The sequence below is a fragment of the Balaenoptera borealis genome (genome assembly GCF_965194805.1).
Source record: "Balaenoptera borealis genome assembly, chromosome: 12".
Lineage (NCBI taxonomy): Eukaryota > Metazoa > Chordata > Mammalia > Artiodactyla > Balaenopteridae > Balaenoptera > Balaenoptera borealis.
Window position 1 is genome coordinate 46,716,249 of NC_138869.1, and position 19,340 is coordinate 46,735,588.

Genomic DNA, 19,340 nt, shown 5'->3' on the forward strand with positions numbered 1-19,340 from the left:
TATACCAGTTCGTCCTAATGATGGTGATGACGACTGTGAAAGCAGGGAGGCCGCAAGGCTACAGGGCTTCCCACTCTTGCTTTAAATTACCACTCACTCTAGTCACAACCCTTTGGAGTGACAACCCACTGTTCCAAAATGCAGCTGGAGGGGTGTCAGAAAACGGGGCCTCACCAGAGCTTGCCTTTCCAGCCTTTAAATCAGTCTCTGCCCCCCTGGGGAAGGCTCAGTCAGGAAGGCTCGGGTGACAAGTAAGAGATAAACAAAAAAGCTACAAATTTCCCTTTCCAGGGATGCATAAAGTATAATCTTTTTCATAGAAAAAAGCACACAACAGGAGAAAAACAAAGTCCCCGAATCACTGCACACAGGACTTTTTAAAAATCCACTTTTCCTCATAAAAGGCTTAGGAAATCGCCAAACCTGCTTGGCCTGGCTCAGAGCCTGACGCCCTACCACAATTTTTATTCATCTGTAGTACCCAGGAGCTAAGGAATCAATCCATGTGAACACTTAAACATGGGCTGCCCTGAAGTGAAAGCTCCATTTAAAAAATCAAGAGAGACGTCCACAGGTGACGGACCACACCAGGGAGTGGAACCCTGTTCTCAGCAGAGGGGACTGAGCACCTTTCTAGGTAAAGGCCTTCTGGATGCTAGGATGGCTCCTCGTGACTTTCAAGTTGTTACCTGTGTGATCACAAAAACCCTGCTGGTTGGGAGTGGCACAGAGTCACCGCCAACCTATATCTAAAACTCCACTGTTCCACGCCAGCTTTTTGACCTTGAGCAAGTTAGTTCCTCAACAGCTCTGAGTCTGTCTCTTTGTCTGGAAAGCGGGAATAGCCCCGACCCTACAGAGTTATCGGAGAATCCTCAGCACAGTGCAGCACACAGGAGTCCCTGCAAGAACTGGAGACATGTTGAGAGAATGCAAGAACCAACCCAGGGGCTCAGCAGTTCCTTCTTCTGCTTCTGGCAGCACATATTAACTCACTGAATCCTCAAAAACAACCCGGAGGGAGGTTACAAACGAGGACATTGAGGCGCCAAGTTTAACCTCCTGTTTGTGACAGAGTGGCAGGACAGATGACCCAACCCAGAGTTGCTGTTCCTCACACCCAGGTAACCCAGTCCTACTTCCTAATGGGAATTGTCAGTTGGCTCTCCTAATCCAACACACTTGGGAGGATTTAGACTCAAAGTAGTCCTCTGAGGCGATGTTAACCACCTCCCACCCCCACTACCTTGCTTTGACTTGTCCAAGAGCACAGAGCTTGCTGGAGGAGAACTGAGACCAGACGGCCTCCCCTACTAGAAAGCCACCCTACTTTGGGAAGGGCCAGCTTTGCAGGCCCAGGCCCCAGACACAGCAGGCAAAACGAGATGTTGTCCTCGTTCCACTTTCCAAGCCTGTTGGGTGGGCCTGCATTCCTTTAGGATGGGATCCCACTCACCTTGCAAAGGGCCCGACTCAAAGGCATACAATCCAGAGAGTGGCCAGCTCTTTGGGGCGTGAAACTGATTCTCTCCTTGCAATCTGATCTCTGATCTGGGAAATACTTGGGAGGGAAAGGGAGTTAAAGAGGAGCTGACAGGTCATGGTGTGGAGGGAGGCTGGAGAGGCCTCACAGAAGTAAAGGTGGGGGGATGGCACGTACCAAGGTGGAGGGCAGCTGGACAGCAAGTGGCTGCGGAGAAGTGAGACACTTCAGCAGAAAGAAGTAGGGCTGTCACCAGAGACATAAAGACAGGCAGAGTCACACAGTCTACGTGATCCATGCTGAAGCCCTGAAAAGGCAGTGCCCCAGAGCTGCCTAGGGACTTTCTAGGCCTGGCCACAAATCCCCCTTGTCTTGAGACAATTTAACAATCTCTAGTCCTCCAGATCAAAAGAGCTTAAATCTCAACAGCCACAGGCTGAACCCCACATGGGGTCACTATGAAGGTCGCGGATATAGTATGGATGGTTCTGGACAAAGCCACACTTCTGATGGAAAAATCTTGACAGGGAGCCAACTTCTCTTCAGGGTTGACCACATGCCAGGTGGTCCATATTCTCTTTTCTCATCATTCCTCACAATCCCTTTCTGCTCCCAGATGGATAAGTTCTCATTTTACACAGGGGTAGCTAGCTCAGCTACTCAAGTAAGAATCACTCTTACTGTGAATGGTGGAGCCGGGAAAGGATCCCTGCTCAGTCTGACTCCAAGTTCTCATTTAAACAGACGCAGGGGGCCACTGTTAGGGGAACCACTGACGGAAACCGCCCACCCTGGCCAGACCTTATAGTAACCATTTGCATGAGTTATCTTACAACAGGAGTTCCTGGTAAGGAACACGGAACTAACAAGCTATCACCAACCTGAAGAATTCAGGAAGGGTCAAAAGGAGAGGGGACACCAGTCAATATGTCCTACCAACCTCCCAGAATCCTTCTCGCTGGAATCCATCTTGGCTGAGTGATGAACGCGCCACCATGAAGGACCCTGAGTCAGAATGATTGGCCAGAGACAACCCAGAAACTAACCCCATCACCATAAAACCTGAAAATGCGAGTCACATGGCAGAGCAGTTCTCCTGGGTTCCCTTACCCTGCTGCTCTCTGCCCGGGTGCCCCTTCCCAATAAAGTCTCTTGCTTTGTCAGCACGTGTGTCCCCTCGGACAATTCATTTCCAGGTGTTAGACAAGAGCCCACTCTCGGGCCCTGGAAGGGGTCCCCCCTCCTGCAACAACCTCAGGCAGGGGGGCAAAGATTTCTGCAGCAGACTCCAGGCTGGACCAGGCCAGAGGCTTGCCCATAGCCCAACGTCTGGTGACTGCATCAAAATCTCCCAACATTTATGAAAATACCCATTCCCAGGCCCCAGCCCCAGAGATTCTGATTCAGAAGGTCCAGGTAAAGCCCGCGAAGCTGTATTTTGTGAGTAAAAGGCGCTTCAAGGTTTCAGAATCACTGGGCTAAGACGGAGGTTAGCAATGTCTTTTCATGGAGGAAGAAAGCACATATTTAGCTAGTTAAGCAAACCCCAAAAGAGGATTAAATGCTAATTCTGGAAACTCTGACATCTGCCCCAAATTCCTGAATATAAAAACCAGTTTGATACAAGTTAGTAAAACAAAAGTTGTACAAAGAAATGCAAAATTTCTAAAGAAATTCTAAAGAAACTTAGAACCAACGTGGGAAAAAATACTACCTAAAAAGATAACAATACAGCAATATATGTCAATATACTATTTAAGGTCTAGGAAAATGGTGGGGTTCAGAACTTGCCCTCCCCCTTATTTCCCCAACATGCTTTCAGAGGACAGAAGAAAGAGAAGTAGAAGCGGGGAGTCTCTCTGGCCTTTGCCTTTGAATCCCTATTTTAAAAAAGGGAAAGTGGCATGCAAGTCGAGTTGGGCTTTGCAATCAGAAAGATCTGGATTTATATCCCAGGTCCACTGTAAGCAGAGAGGGTAGGGGGCCCCGGAAAAAGAGAACCAGGCATGGCTTTCTGGACATAAGAGAAGCCAGTTTAGGCCTAAGCATTTTTGTGATCTAAGCCTGACCATAATGCTTGCCCTTGAACAGGTCTCTGTAATCAATGATCTTGAGGGAAGTAAAGAATGCAGGAAAAAAGGAAAAGCAGTGAAGAAATAACAGTTGAGATAAAACAGAGCCCTAGTTTTTCCTCAAGGGATATACTTAACAATCTGATACAGATCTTTGACTTGTTCTACAAGAACTAAGGCCCCCACCCAGCTAGAGGATGGTAACTACAGGATAACACCCCAAGCTGGTCTCAACCTGAGGAAGGATGATGTTGACCTTTTTTGACCTTCGGAGACTCCAATCAACTAAAGCTTGGAGTCTGTTAACCTTTACCCCAATTCTATGCTAAATTCTCCTCTGCTCAAGCCTCTACATGAATATGCATGTGCCCTTAGCTTATTCTCCAATTTTGCTAATTGGATAGACACTGCTTTGGAAAAGATCCTCAGTGTCCCCTCACGTGCTGCAATTAATAAATCCTTCCTTCTCCCAATCTTTGGCTTGGTTGTGTCTTTTGGCTCGGCACTCACCAAGAGGCAAACCCTGTTTTCGGGTAACACCACCACACACTTACTTTGTGACCTCAGACAAGTGAGTTAACCTCTCTGAGCATAGTTCCTTATATGTAAAGTAGAGATAATACTTACCTTCAGGACTGTTACAAAGATTCAATGGGATAAAAATTATGATAGAATATGTACCTAACAAAAGTGGGACAGCTCAGCCTTCAAAGGCTCAGAGGGTCTTTAACAGAATCAGGGACTGCCCACCGCTTCCTACCCAGGTGTGGAACCTTGTAGACCCAGAAAGAAGCAAGTACGCATACAATCCTAAAGGGATTCTCGCCGCCCGGTCCCAAATACGCCCGCATTGCCGGCTTCGAGCTGCGCACGCCGGCCGCAGAGCGGTTTAATCACAAGGTAAACCCAGTCAGCCGCAGTCCTAGAGGAACCCGGCGGCCGGCGCCGGTACCGCTGCTGCCGCTACCTGAACGCCATGCACAATGTACACCTTCTCCGCCTCACTCAGAGCCACAAACGCCATGCTGCCGAGCCTCCCCGCCGCCAGATGTCATCTGCCAGCGTCTCCCCCGCGGACCACGCCCCCTCCGCGCCCATGCGTCATCAGCCTGCGCGGCGGCCGCTCCAGCAGCCGCCGCCGCCACCACCGCCACCACCGCCGGGAGCTCGATGGGCTTCTCTTGCGCGCCGCCCTGTGTCTGGCCGAGTCCAGGGAGCCGCGGCGCCTCGTGCCGGGGAGCCATCGCTGCAGCCCGAGGCCGGATCGCGGGTCGGGGGCTGCAGGGGGAGCGACGGCGGCGGCGGCAGCCGAGCCCCACCGGGGGCCTGGGACTGGGGAACTGCCTCCGGCTTCACGGTCAGTTGGGTGAGGAAACTGGGATTGGGTGAAAAAGCTGGGGTGAGACGAGAGGCACGGGCCGGGGCCGGAGCTGGAGGACTCGTAGTAGGAGAGACGTGCGGCGCAGTTTGCTCAGAGCTGAAGTTGAAGTAGCAGGTCGTGTGTGTAAGAGAGAGAGAGACAGACAGACGGACTCCGAGTGAGGGGAGGCGGACGTCGTGATTGGCCTGAGAGGCTGTCTCCTTGCTCTCCTTCCTGCCTCCTGTCTTGCATTTCTCTGGTCCCTAGAATGGTGGAAAAGAAAGAGGCGATAAAGACCTCTTTAGGTCGTTCTCGGTGGGAAGGGTCTGGGCAAGGAGTGAATGCCCACTAGTCCCGAGGCGTCTTCACCCCAGGGATTCCCCCACCCCCACTCTCTCTCTGGGGCTGGCTGACCGAACGCTGACCCGGAACCTTTGCAGGATCCCCTTGCCCCGGGTGGCTGCCGGAGCATTGTCCCAAAGAGAGTAGGGGGGGAGAGTCTTGGTCGGCGCTGGCTGGGGGGCGCAGTGCCCAGGCGTCCCCAGCGCTTCCCGGCAGTGACTGGTGATCGCTGGGAGCCGTGGACGAAAAAAATGCCAGCCCCGCTCGTGGCCAAGTAAGAATATAGGCCTTGAATATTCAGAAAGGATACCTGCAAGGTGAATGTGGGGTCACTGAAGGAGCCCATTAAGGCGGGGCTGACATGGCATGAAACAAATTTTAAAGGGGCCACGTGGATAAATGGGGGAAAGTTAACCCAAAACGACAGAAACAAAGAGGGGTTCTGATGACTTTTCTGAATGCCCCATTTTTGAGGAACCTCCCTGTACTCAAAAGTGAAAGTAACTCTTGACAGCTTGATCATCCAAAGAACATTTGGTTTTTCTCAGATAGTAGCTCAAATACAGTTTCACACATAACTCTTGGGAGCTTAGCATAGATGGGCTTTGTGCTAGCTGTGGAACACTAAGACAAGTGGAGCACAACTTCTGCCCAGAGAAGCTCCCCAGGCAGAGGCGAAGGATCCAGGGCCAGCATAACCACAGAACATGGTGGTTAAGAGCTATGACAGTGGCACCAGTGAACCCAGTGGGATAGGGAGGTCAGTCCGAGGAGGGTATGGAGAGGAAGTACCTGCCCACATTCTTAAGCACTAAACTGCTGAGCCCCAAAATAGATGATCACTTCTTAGTAGACTGGACATTAGTTGTTGCTGATGTCTCTACATAATTCTCTGCAGGTGAACCTACAGGGAAGACATCCTGCAGTGTTGAACTTTGCCCTCCAGGGAAACTAGGAGAGGTGAAACTGGAAGTGTTTCCTCCCTAACGAAAGCACAGGTGCCCCACCTGTTGTGGCACATAGATGCCTTTGTGTGTGGTTGGACGCCTGGATTCTAGAGAGGACCTCCGTGGTGAGATAACAAGGGACTGCTGATGTTAGAAATGGTATCTTGTGCTAGAGATTGCTCAGAAAGGAGAGACCCTGGATGTGGAATTTTAGTAGCTAGGAGATCTAAGAAGATTGAGGGTTTAAAAAGTGGCAGTGAATAGATCAGAAAAGACACTGAAAGAAAATTCTGAGTTTGGATACCATGGAATCATCTTTATATAAAGATTCATCTTTCAATGAATCTTTTAAAATATAGAACATACATTTGAAGTGTTCCCCTGATAATTGACGAAGATTCTTTGCTGGAGAAGGGTTGGCAGTATTTGCTAAATAACATTATGAACAATGTCTGACATGTTAGACTAAGTAGATATAAGAGGTGTAAACAGTAGAATGTTCATTTAAAATTCTCTACTAAAACAATGACACCTTTACTAGTTGTTTTGCTTGAATGCAGCCAGAACATTTTTTTAAAAAATTTTTTTATTTATTATTTATTTATTATTTTTATTTTTGGCTGTGTTGGGTCTTCGTTTCTGCGCGAGGGCTCTCTCCAGTTGCGGCGAGCGGGGGCCACTCCTCATCGCGGTGCGCGGGCCTCTCACTATCGCGGCCTCTCTTGTTGCGGAGCAGAGGCTCCAGACGCGCAGGCTCAGTAGTTGTGGCACACGGGCCCAGTTGCTCTGCGGCATGTGGGATCCTCCCAGACCAGGGCTCGAACCCGTGTCCCCTGCATCGGCAGGCAGACCCCCAACCACTGCGCCACCAGGGAAGCCCCAGCCAGAACATTTTTATCACATTTGTTGTGATAATGTGTTAGACATTTCAAACACCTATAAATCTAGAGTTCTTTTTGGTTTACTGAAGCAATTCAAAGATTGTATGTTTGCCAGAAAATCAAAATACCAAGGATGGCATATTATTCTGTTAACCTGCTTGTTTTCCCATCACTGTCAGATTCTTTTGGAGGCATACTGATTTATAGGTCTGTCTGTTCTAAATCTCTGTACTGTTATTAATTTTATCTAACAGTAACTTAAGCATAATAGTGCTTATTATGTGCCAAGCACTGTTCTAAAGCACTTTACAAAGACTAACTGATTCAGTCCTATTAACAATAGCCCTGTGAGGCAGGTACTATTATCCTGTTTTACAGATTGGAAAACTGAGGTGCAGAAAGGCTGTCTTGACCAAGGTCTCAGGTCACACAACTAGTAAGTGGTAGAGCCAGGATTTGAGACCAGAAAACCTAGCTCCCATACCTGCATTCCTAACCATCCCCTTTATGTAGCTGTCCCCTTTCATTTCATTCACCAGAGTATTTGAAGGAGGCCTGTGTTTGTTACGGAACTGGTAATGCCTTATAAGTTATAGTTAGTTTTAATTCCAAAAGCAAGGAATCTGTTCCGTTTTCTAGAGGAACATTGAACGTGGTGCTGATGGGAAGCTCATGTGTCTGTTTCAGCCAACTCTTTTAGGTAAGGGGAAAGGTTACATATAGACCAAGTAGAGCTTAACTCAAAGTACCTGAGATCCCTCAACGTCAGAGAAGGCCAATGGATCAGGTACAGAGGGTTGAGATAGGCATGGAGACCCAGATTCCAACCATGTGCTTATTCCCAGAATAGACATCTAGAAGCTGTTCAAACAATCAGGAAGTATTTGTTTGCATGCCTGTGTGGCCCTAGTGTTCTTGTGGGCCTGAAGAGATAAGAAACTGAAAACACACACCTGCCTAAAAGGAGTTTAAGATTTCTTATAACTGCGGAGCCCAGGTTCTTGAACTAGTACATGAACAAGACAAAATAAAGTGCTCAGTTGAGACACATGGTAGTTAGATGAGAGGCTGGCCTATAATAAGGTGCTAATTGTTTAGGCCAGGCATCAAGAGCAACATGTAAAGAGCTGCTGCTAGCCACTGGTGGATAACAGTAACATTACACAGATGGAGTAAATCTGTCCCACCTAGCCTTGGTTAATTAAAGCAATAAAAGTCAGTTATAGGAGAGCTTGGGGCAGTGCTGAGTCCGTGGTGCTGAAGTTGCAGAGAGTTCTTAAAAGAGACCTCTTAAAAGCCCAGCAAGGGAACATTTTATTCCCAGTCTTAAACAGAGGTAGCCAAGTTTTAGGCCTTTTTCTTTGCATTCTCACAATTAGCCCAGCACCCTAGAAAAGCAAAAGCGAGCTATTGTTTTCCCTATAGATCCGTTTCCTTTAAACACTTTGCATTTGTCCTGCCTGTGCCTTGTCTTAAAGAATACTCGGTATAAATAACCTGTCATAGTCAGGCCAGCAGGTCTGTCTGTCTTGTCATTCTAGAAATCATAACTTGTGGTTCCAGTGATAGAAAAATTGATGGGAATACATAGGTAAAGCTTATTCTCATTTAGAGGAAGGGTCTTCACGTGTGTTTCATTCTGAGCGAATGGCAGGGTGCTTCCTATGTCTTTCATTAGGGCATGTGTGAGAAAAGGGCGTCACATGTCCTGACTAGCAAATCTGGAAGTATTTAAACACATACACATCCTGATAGCCATGGAAAGTAACAGAAGCTGAAGCAGCAGTGAAGGTGTGATGTCTGGCTATAGACCTTTTGGGGGAAATAAGGAGGCTAATGCCATGCTGCCTCGAATTTCTTCCTGTTTTCTGCATTTTTAAATCATTTGCCTTCCTCTTCAAAAGCAGATTTCCAGAGACAAATGACCAGGTTATTGCTGACTTTTGACTGTGTAGGTAAGAAGACTACCTTGCATGTCCCACCTAATTCAGTCATTCATCCAGGCAATGCGAGGAAACACCAGGAAAACTTCCTCTTTTCATAGTTCCTTCCAAACTGTAACATTCCTGGTATGTAGAGACTTGTTGATTGAACTCTTTGGATTTTCTGGTCTACCTGAGACATGAATATCTCCTGCTCAGGGTCAGTGGGGATGGAATATCTTGGGGTAGGATTGATTTTTCACCTTAGGACAATGGCCCTAGTGGGACAAGTACAGTTCTGGCCGCAGTTCTGTTGCAATAAGTTTTGACTTTGCTTTGTACAAAGTGTGCGTTTCTAACCCAAGAAAGAGTAGCAGAGAACCTAGAAAGGCAGGTTGGCTAGGAAGATAATGATCTATGGTGGAAAGACTGTTGGGCATCTATTCCAGTGATTAGACTTTGCCACTCACTTGCTTTGTGACTTTGAGTAAGTCAACCTCTCTAAACCTCATTTTACACGAAAATGCCTATCTTACCAGGTTATAGAAGTCACAGTAGGTCTCGGATATACAGACATTTAAACATTGAAAAATGGTCATGTTTAACTTTGGACTTTAAGACTTCTCTCTTTTACCACTTTGTAATATTTGATGTATTTTGATAGTGCTTTTCCCTCTCTGCAAAACATTAAATGAAAGAACAAAGGAAGTGGTAATTACATGCCATACTTCATTGAAAAAATTGAACATGCTCAGGAAAATTGCTAACAGACAACTCTTTCTTTTTGAATATTAACAAAGAATGGGGAAAGAAAGTTAAAGGATACTTTTGATAATAAAAAAATCCCAGAAATTAACAAAGTTGTTGAATTTGTTTCTGAGAACAGAGGAATCAGAATCTCAGCCCTGCAGAGGACTTGAGCAATCAGCTCAATCTTCCCTCTTGTCTTAGGGGTGAGGAAACTGAGGCCCATGGAGGGTAACTGTCTTGCCCCAAATCATGAGGTTAGTGAGCAGCAGGGTGGGGAGTAGAATTCTGGCCTCTTGACTCCAAGCCCAGTCTTCGTTCTGCTTAGCACTAGTCTCCCATCTATCTCCAAAGAGCCTCTAACAGATGCCTCGCCTGGCAGGCAGGGGCTGTGGACTTGTAGGGCCTTGTTTCCTTGGGCCCAGGTTCCTCCCAAGGCTCTGCTCTTGCATTGCCACTTACAGGGCCTGAGCTGAGTGGGATCAGCAGGGACCTGAAAGCAAAATGGCTCCCCTCCTTGAAGCCCGGTACAGTTGTAGTAACTGGTTCTCTCTTCTCCTTCCCTAACTCCTCTTTCAGATCCCTCTAAGCACTTTTGCTTTTAGTCCCTAAGAAAGCCACGCTCTTGCCTGGGCGATGTCACAGTGGCTGCATATCTGCACATGGCACAATGTGGGGCCAGGTGCCATTTTCAGCCTTTGCTGGTTGGTCTCTGCTTAGCATGGGTGGGCTTTCCCTCAGAAAAAGCAGCGTGCTGGAACTTGGCCCTACAGGAAGTGTTCCCCAGCAGAAGCAGATTTTAGGGATTCAATCTTAGGGTGACTCTCCTGGCTGAAGCTTCACAGCCCTCCTGCTTCCTAAGTTAAGGCAGGATCAGTCTTCTGAATGGTGGCTGGTGTTCAGCCAGCGCCCCACCTTAGAGCACAAAATGCTTAAGTTCAGGTCTGTGGTGTATGAACAGCACTGCATGTGGCCCACCCGAGAGTGCCATCTCTGGGTGACCATGTGTGGGCAAGAGATTCAAACAGTAAGCCAAGGTCACTGGTAGAAACATCAGCACCCCTCCTCCTTTTGTTTCTAGTTAATGGGCAAAGTTAATGATGGTAGTGAGTAGTTAAAGGTAGGCTCTGGAATGAGAGCAGGCTTGGGAGTGTATCCTGTCTCCACTGCTTCCTAGCAGTATGAACATGGGGTAATCTTTCCATGCCTCAGTTTCCTCACCTCTAAAAGGGGGCGGGAAAGTGAGGACTTATCCTACAAGGTCCAGTAGATATGAGGATAGAGCAGGATGAGAGGTGCGTCTAGCGTACAGCCCAGTATAGTAGACCTTCAGTAAGAGTCAGGGCCCCGCTCCACGTTGGGCGTGCCCTGCACTGTGGCAGCTGCCAAGCAAAAGGCCCATCTTGGAACCTACCCTGACAGAGGCCAGGGGCAGTTCAGTGTCAGGTGAGATCATGCACCTGATTACAAAGGGTTCCATGTACTATGAGTATAACACTTGTTGACAAATATTAATTGGGTAGCTAAATCAGTGATATATTTTGCCTTTTTAAAGAGTTTCCTGCTGGGTTGCAGACTTCCTGGAAGGAGGAGTTAATGTAGGGAGATGGCCGCATAAGCAACAAGAGGATACCATCCATTAGACCTAGGTAGGAAGTTAGCTACCTCTCTAACCATTTTATGGAAATCAGCTGACTCCTTGAGTTTCATTTCTTTACCCATCTGTAGAAGAGGCTGGACCAGAGTTTGGAAGAGGTCAGCTAGTCCCTATGGTCTCTTCCCGAAAGGCTGTGTTTTTGAGGCCCCAAGTGTGTGAGGTGGCCTGGTGGGTGCTGTACTCCATTAAAGAGGAAGCCACCAGCAGTAAAATGGCTCATAGAAGAAAGAATACTCCTTCTTTTTTTTTTTTCCCAAAGAATGAGTATTATAGGCTCCCAGGAGTGGAAGGAAAATCTGCTTAGAGTCCTTTTCTAAGGTTTTTAAAAAAAGAGTCACAAAGTTTAGAGAACTAGGCCTCCCCACTTGAGAGATGAAGACATTAAAGCTAAGTTGAAGTGACCTCTCCTTAGGTCCATGAATTGTGTGCGAGGGAGCAGGAAGCAGAACTCATGTTTCCTGCTTGGTCATTCCTCCTGTCCCCCTCTTGCAAAAAAAAAGAAAGAAAGAAAAAGCAGCCATGTGCGGTGCTCAAAATGTGGTCTGTGGCGGCAAACAGAGCTGGTTTTGGATCCTGGCTTTATCTGATCTAGGGAATATTATTAAGAACCTCTACACCTCACTTTTTCCGTCATTGCAATGAATAATAAAAGCTACTGTGGTAGGTTGTTGTGAGAATTTAGAGGGGCTGCTTTGTGTACATCCTCAGTCTTAATGGGCATTCAGTTAATGATAGTGCCCATCTCCATTCCTATAGCAGCACTGCATGTTCTAGGCAAAATCTCAGCTGCACTTGGATTTCCTCATCTGTAAAGCAGAAGAGTTTGACTAAAATCTATTAGATGGTCTTTAAGGTTCCTTCCCACTCTAAAATTCTGACTCAGATAGTGATTGTTTTTACCAGTTAATCTTATGCGTGGTCTTGTTTTAATTTTTTTCTCATTGTTGCAACATATGATAAAGCACGCTCATAAAAAAGGATGAATGTGTTACCCAAACGAATGGTAGTTTCTACTGATCCCCAGTGTTTGTGACGTATGTCATCCTATATGTGGGTGTGTATTTTTTTTAATAGATCTAGAAAGCTAGGAGGTGGTAAACTAGCCAGTTGTAGTACTGTAATAGTCAGTTGTAGTAAATGGAGGAACCGTTAGCCTCCATGAGCTTCCAAATCCCCAAACTTTTTTCTGAAATGGAGACTTATTGTTAGGAGTCTGAGTTTGCACATGAGTGGGTTTTATAGGAAGGTGGCTTTTATAGGAAGAAGGCAAATTTCGCTTACTGGCCACTTGCTGGTTCCTTCAGTGAATTTTAATGTATACAGGATTTGGTTTGGGCATGTGATATCTTCCTTCCTTCCTCCCTCCTTCCCTCCCTCCCTCCCTTCCTTCCTTCCTTTCTCGCTCTCTCTCTCTTTCCCTCCCTCCCTTCCTTTCTTTTTTCCTGTTTTTTGTTGAAGGTTAAGTATGACAGAGACAGCAGGCAGGCAGAGGGAGACAGACCCTCTTGTATAGAGAGACACAATGTAGACTCCTTGGTAAAGATCTTCTAGCACAGGCCAGCAGCTCTGCCTGTCTGGACACCTTCCTTGCCTGGCAAGGTGTGGTGCAGAGGGTAAGATAAGGCACCTTTCCTTTGGACCACACCCTTACCTTTTGGAAAGACTTGAGTGACTCATTCTGGTTTTTTTTATGAAACATTTCAAACATAGTGATTCATGGTTCATTCTCTTTTTCTGAGAATCATCCAAAAATGGGTATGAAATTTACAATCCTTTTGGATCCTTACACAAATTAAGAGAATTGTAACTCAGATAAATTCATTTTTTGCTAGATCAGATTTATTTCCAAAGCTTCCAGGGAATGGACCATTTATTCATCTCTAAAGCTGTAGGGCTGGTTTGTGAATACTTGAAGTCCATCACCCTAAAACGTGAGGAGTTCTGAATCTATACAGTTCCAAGATCTGCTTGTATGTTGTGCATGAATGCATGTGTGGACATGAGAATGTGAGTGGGTGTGCTGTTTTAGGAAAGTAATCTTCACAAAGTCCTTTGAGATGCCTTTAAGGACTTGGTTTTAGATCTAGCTGAGCCACCCATGACTTTAGTGTAGTATCTTCTCTCAGGAAAGCAGCTGGCAATCTGAGAGGATCTGGGGTTCTTGGGACATTGCTGGATTGAGAACAGTGGGATTTGGGGGTTCTAATACATCCAGTACTGAACTTTTATGTGATGGTCATGCCTTTGACCCTTGTTCATAAAGCATGGACTTTTGGTCAGTTTTCTTAGGCCAGGTGATGGATTTATAAGGGTTTGCCCCTCACTCAACAAATAATGATTAACTACAGTCACTGTAACTGGATTCTGCCCATCACTAATTGTCAACACTAGGCCAGGCCAGGAGGCTAGCCTGGCCAACAACCATCTATGGGCCATAGTGGAATGGGGCCTCTGAGCTTGGCCTTAGAATCACCACTTTCAAACCCTTTCAGTTGCCCAGCCATGGATAGGCAGCATGGGAACTGAGTCATAAGTGATGTACTGCGAGGCCGATCCAGAACCCCAGTCCCTGGGGCTCACAGGACTCTAGATGGCACTTCACTAAATACATTTTTGTCTGCTTATTTGGATTAGTGGAAGGGCATGATTGTGGTCAGGCATAATGAAGCACGTGTGTTATAGGTGGATCTGGAGGCAATTCTCTGGACCAGAAGCAGTGGCGTTTTTTGGAAGTTAGCGCTAATTTCAGTCATTTCTTGGTTTTTGCTTCTGAAACTCTAAGAAGGAAGACTAGATGGTTTTCTTAGACTTCCAACACTTTACTCCCCACAGAGCTCAGGTTGTCATTCTGGACACCATCTCTGCCTTATCATCAGGATCACCTTCTCTAGGGAGCTCCAGAACACCTCTGATCCTGCGAATCTCTTTCTCCTGTAGTTTTACCAGATGGGGAGCTGGGAGAGGGAAGGGCAGGTCCTGACCAGGGCAGCACACACACATTATTGTCATCCCTGGGTGTGAGTGCCCTGCACAGTTCTTTGTGGTTAGTGGCTGTTTCACGCATGTCTTTTTGAGTTGAATTGAAGAGAGGGGGCTTGAGAAAGCAAACAGGGCAAGGGCATGGGATGAAGAAGGCAGGGAAGGAAACTGGAGGAGGCTGCCCCACTGTGGTATGAGCGGGCTGGCAAGAGTGGTATTGAAGCTTCTGGGACCGACCAACCTCCCTGTGGACCTGCCCCAGAGGCTGAGCAGCCAGTTCTGCACACCTCCTCTCACGCAAGGACTCATGTCAGGAGTGGGTCCTTGGCAAAGAGCCTCAACCCCAAGGATTGGAATTCCCCTAATTGGAAAAGGAAAAGAGGTCAATATTTGCCTTTTCTGTTGTTGTTACTAGGGACAGAGTGAAGGGAATGTGTACAGTTTGTTTCAAGGTGGGTTTTCCCCCATATTCCTCAGATTTTCAGTTGGCTAATGTAAAGAAAGCTACTTCCGTTGCTTGTGGGGGAGCTGGGGGTTAAGAACATTTTTTAGAGCAGCGTGCCTTCCTTGGTTTTGATTGGACTGTTTGAAACTCTGAAGCGTGGATTGGAACATGCTGTTCGGTTCAGCCCTTAGTGTCTGGCTCTGCCAGACACCCTTGGCTGGGTTCTTTCCCAGATCACAGGCTCTCACTCGCCAGCATGGGGCAGTGGGGAAACACAGCTCCTCTGTCCACCCTTTGGGCTCACGTGGTCTGAGTGTGGAACATGTGGGAACTTGAGTCAGAGTCACAGTCCTATCGGGGGCACCCTTTGCCGTCTAAAATACGACCACAGCCCTGAAAGTAATGAAACGAGGGCTCCAGGAGGTGGGTTGGGGGACACAAAGCTCATGGCATTTTACTCCTGTATTCATGTAATGAACACAGATAGTGCGTGGCTACTACATGCCAGGCACTGACTAATGAAAAGACAGGGCTCCCAGCCCTCAAGGACTGTGTGGTAGGAGAACATAGCTGGTGTTCCCTAAAGGCCAGTTACCTACAATGAATACCTTTCTTTTACAAACAAATCTAACAAGATTTAGTTTTATTTGCTTTTCCAGTCCACAGCCAATTAGCACTAGTAAATAGAGGGTATGTTGGGAAGATTGGTAGCTGTAAACACAGAAATGACAGCCAGGAATGGAGGAGGAAGACAAAGAACCACACAAAGGAGATGCCAGAATTACAATTATAATAGTCTGCACAGGCCAGTTGGTGTGAGGCCGAGAGCCCAGTGGATCTCTGTACCCCCTGAGGACATCATTACCTAACACACTCCATTAATTGATGTTCCTGGTAATGACTCTAAATCATTCCGAAGAAATGGATGGTTATTGTACTTAAGACAGGAAGAGCTATAATATCCCTTTTTTGTTGTTTTTTATTTTACTTTTTAATATTTCCAGTTTAACCATCCAAATTGTTAAAATGTGTTTCTGCTTAGGAACAAGCCACAGTTACCTGGGAAATTTGCTTATGTGGGAGGGCCTATTCCTCAGGAAAACCACACCTATGAAACACAGCTCAAGTTTAGTCAACTCATTGCCATATGTACAATCAAGAATGAGCAATTGTCAGAGGACAGATAGAATACAGTCAGCTACCCTGAAAATACACCATGAGCATAATGTGATCACTGGAAGTATATAAACAAGAACATTGCTCTAAAATTTATTTTCAGTGATTATCCATTTCTGAAAACCACACGGTTTATGATAATTGAAGAACAATGGAGTACACAGGTTGTGGTGAGATGACCCTCAGGCAGCAGATGACAGGAGGATACACTGCCACAGACGTAGGTTGGGGTGAGGTGAGTCGTCACTGACCATCTAGGTCACACTGAGCTGTTCTGCAGGGGAAGCAGGCAGACCTCGGAGATGTTGCAGGTTCAGTTCCAGACTACCGCAATAAAGTGAAAATTGCAATAAAGCAAGTCACATGATTTTTTTTTTTTGCAATAAAGCAAATCACATGCATATAAAAGTTACGTTTCTACTGTAGTCTACTGGGTGTGCAATAGCATTATGTCTAAAAAACAATGAGCATACCTTATTTGTTTGTTTGCTTTTGTTTTTTGGCTGTGCCACATGGCTTTCGGGATCTTAGTTCCCTGACCAGGGATCGAACCCGAGCCCATGGCAGTGAAAGCGCCAAGTCCTAACACCGGACTGCCAGGGAATTCCCATATACCTTATTTTAAAAATACTTTAATGCTCAAAAATGCTAACCATCATCTGAGCCTTCAGCAAGTCATAATCTTTTTGCTGTTGGAGAGTCTTGCCTTGATGGCTGCAGACCAGTCAGGGTGGTGCTGAAGGCTGAGGTGGCAAAATAAGACAGCAGTGAAATTTGTGGCATTGATTGACTCTTCCTTTCAAGAACAGTTTCTCCATAGTGTGCAATGCCATTTGATAGCATTTTACACGTAGTAGACCGTCTTTCAGAATTGGACTCAATCCTCTCAAACCCTGCAGCTGCTTTATCAACTAAGTTTATGTACTGTTCTAAGTCCTTTGTTGTCATTTCAACAATCTGCACAGCATCTTCACCAGGAGTAGATTTTATCTCAAGAAACCACTTTCTTTGCTCATTCATAACAAGCAACTCCTTATCCATTCAAGTTTTATCAGGAGATTGCAGCAGTTCAGTCACATTTTCAGGCTCTACTTCTAATTCTACTTCTCTTGCTGTTTCCACCACATCTGCAGTGACTTCCTCGAGGCACTGGAGTCTTGAACCCCTCAAAGTCATACATGACGGTTAGAATCACCTTCTTCCAAACTCCTGTTAATGTTGATATTTTGACCTCTTCCCACCAGTCACAAATATTCTTAATGGCATCTAGAATGGTGCATCCTTTCCAGAAGGTTTTCAATTGACTTTGCCCAGATCCATCAGAGAAATCACTGCTTATGGCAGCTGTAGTCTTATGAAATGTATTTCTTAAATAAGACTTGAAAGTCAGAATGCCTTTTTGATCTGTGGGCTGTAGAATGAATGTTGGGTTCGCAGACATGAAAAAAACATTAATCTAGTTGTACATCTCCATCAGAGCTCTTGGGTGACCAGGTGCATTGTCAATGAGCAGTACTATCTTGAAAGGAATCTTTTTTTCCTGAGCAGTAGGTCTCAACAGTGGGCTTAAAATAGTAAACCATGTTATAAACAGATGTGCTGTCATCTAGACTTCATTTCCATTTATAGAGCACAGGCAAGAGTAGATTGAGCATGATTCTTAAGGACCTTAGGATTTTCAGAATGGTAAATGAGCACTGGCTTCAACTTCAAGTCACCAGCTGCATTAGAGAGTCCACGTGTCCTCTGAAGCTTTGAAGCCAGGTAGTGACTTCTCTCAAGCTACGAAAGTCCTAGATGGCATCTTCTTCCAATAGAAGGCTGTTTCGTCTACATTGGGAATTTGTTCTATAGTGTAGCCACCTTTTATGAATTATCTTAGCTAGATCTTCTGGATAACTTGCTGGCGTAGCTTCCATGTCAGCACTTGCTGCTTCACCTTGCACTTTTATGTTATGGAGATCGCTTCTTTCCTTAAACTTCATGAACCAAACTCTGCTAATAAGCTCAGACTTTTCTTCTGCAACTTCCTCACTTCTCAAAGCCTTCATAGAATTGAAGAGAGTTAGGGCCATGCTCTGAGTTAGGCTTTGGCTTAAGGGAATATTATGGCTGGTTTGATCTTCTGTCCAGACCGCGAAAACTTTCTCCACATCAGCAATAAAGCTGTTTCGCTTTCTTATCATTCGTGTGTTCACTGGAGTAGCACTTTTAATTTCCTTCAAGAACTTTTCCTTTGCATTCACAACTTGGCTAACTATTTGGTGCAAGAAGCCTAGCTTTTTGGACTGTCTCAGCTTTTGAAATGCCTTCCTCACTAAGCTTAATCAAATAGTAACATCAAAGGTTGCTGATCGCAGATCATATAACAATATAATAACAATGAAAACGGTTGAAATATTGCGAGGATTACCAAAATGTGACAGAGACAAATGCTGTTGGAAAAATGGCACCAATAGACTTGCTCAACACAAGGTTGCTGCAGACCTTCAATTTGTAAAAAAGTAGTATCTGCGAAGCATAATAAAGTGAAGAGAAATAAAACGAGGTGTGCCTGTGTTTATTTGGTGGGTGACAACTACCTAGAACCAGCAAACTTCTGTAAAGAGCCAGAGGAAGTACTTTAGGCTAATGGATCTTTCCATCACAACTATTCAACCCTGCAAAACAGACATAGAGAATGTAATATGTGTAATCGAATAGTATGGCTGTGGTCCAATAAAACTATTGGTTTAGAACTTAAATAGCAATCGTGGGGACGTAGCTGATATGCATACAAATCAGTATGGCAGCAGGAAAAACCAAGAGAATGCTTGCGTTTGGAGGTTGTCAAAATGTTGAGCTTCCATCAGCTTTTGAATCATAATGGGATTTCAGCTTTTCGTTTGTTTGGTTTTGGTTGTACAGAGTTTAGAATTTTAGAATTTGCTTGCCATAGGTCAGGTCCCAGATGACCCCAGTTTTCAATCTCCTGCTGTCCTTCTCTTTGGTGCTTCAGAAGGTATCCCTGCATCTTTTAATGCCTCTAGGTTGTCCCTGGCAACACTAATTGCCACTGTCTTGTGAAGAGCACAAGGTTGCTCTATTGGAAAATTCTGGTTGAATGTGATAGTCACTCTGAGTATTTGTTGAGTCAGTGTTCCTTTGGACAAGCACGCAGTACACATTTAACTGCCTTTCAGCCATTAATTCTCTGCCACCGTGGGAGGGGAGGCCTTGGCCTTATTCTTTCATTATTAGTCAGTGCAAGTTTTGATTCCAGAATGTCTGTCATTTGAGTAGTAGTTACTGATCTGCCCTCTCAGCTTTCTGGACACATCCTTACTTTT

The 19,340-nt window shown here is 45.8% G+C and overlaps 2 protein-coding genes across 9 annotated transcripts in view; one reads left to right on the plus strand and one right to left on the minus strand.

The window, feature by feature from the left end:
• Positions 1–4,673, minus strand: part of EXOSC7 (exosome component 7) — a 29,351-nt gene extending 24,678 nt beyond the window's left edge. The window contains exon 1 of one of the 2 annotated variants that reach the window (XM_082347500.1): positions 4,523–4,673. In XM_082347500.1, coding sequence (XP_082203626.1) covers positions 4,523–4,579 — 57 coding nt within the window. In that variant the 5' untranslated portion in view covers positions 4,580–4,673. Of the gene's footprint in view, positions 1–4,361; positions 4,486–4,522 lie in introns of those variants that run through there. The other variant, XM_082347501.1, reaches the window with a different exon arrangement.
• Positions 4,674–4,683: 10 nt separating this feature from the next.
• Positions 4,684–19,340, plus strand: part of ZDHHC3 (zDHHC palmitoyltransferase 3) — a 58,553-nt gene continuing 43,896 nt past the window's right edge. Inside the window, exon 1 of one of the 7 annotated variants that reach the window (XM_082347434.1) lies at positions 4,684–4,921. The gene's annotated coding sequence lies outside the window, so the exon portion shown is untranslated. Of the gene's footprint in view, positions 4,922–6,148; positions 6,330–19,340 lie in introns of those variants that run through there. The other 6 variants (XM_082347435.1, XM_082347433.1, XM_082347437.1 and 3 more) reach the window with 6 other exon arrangements.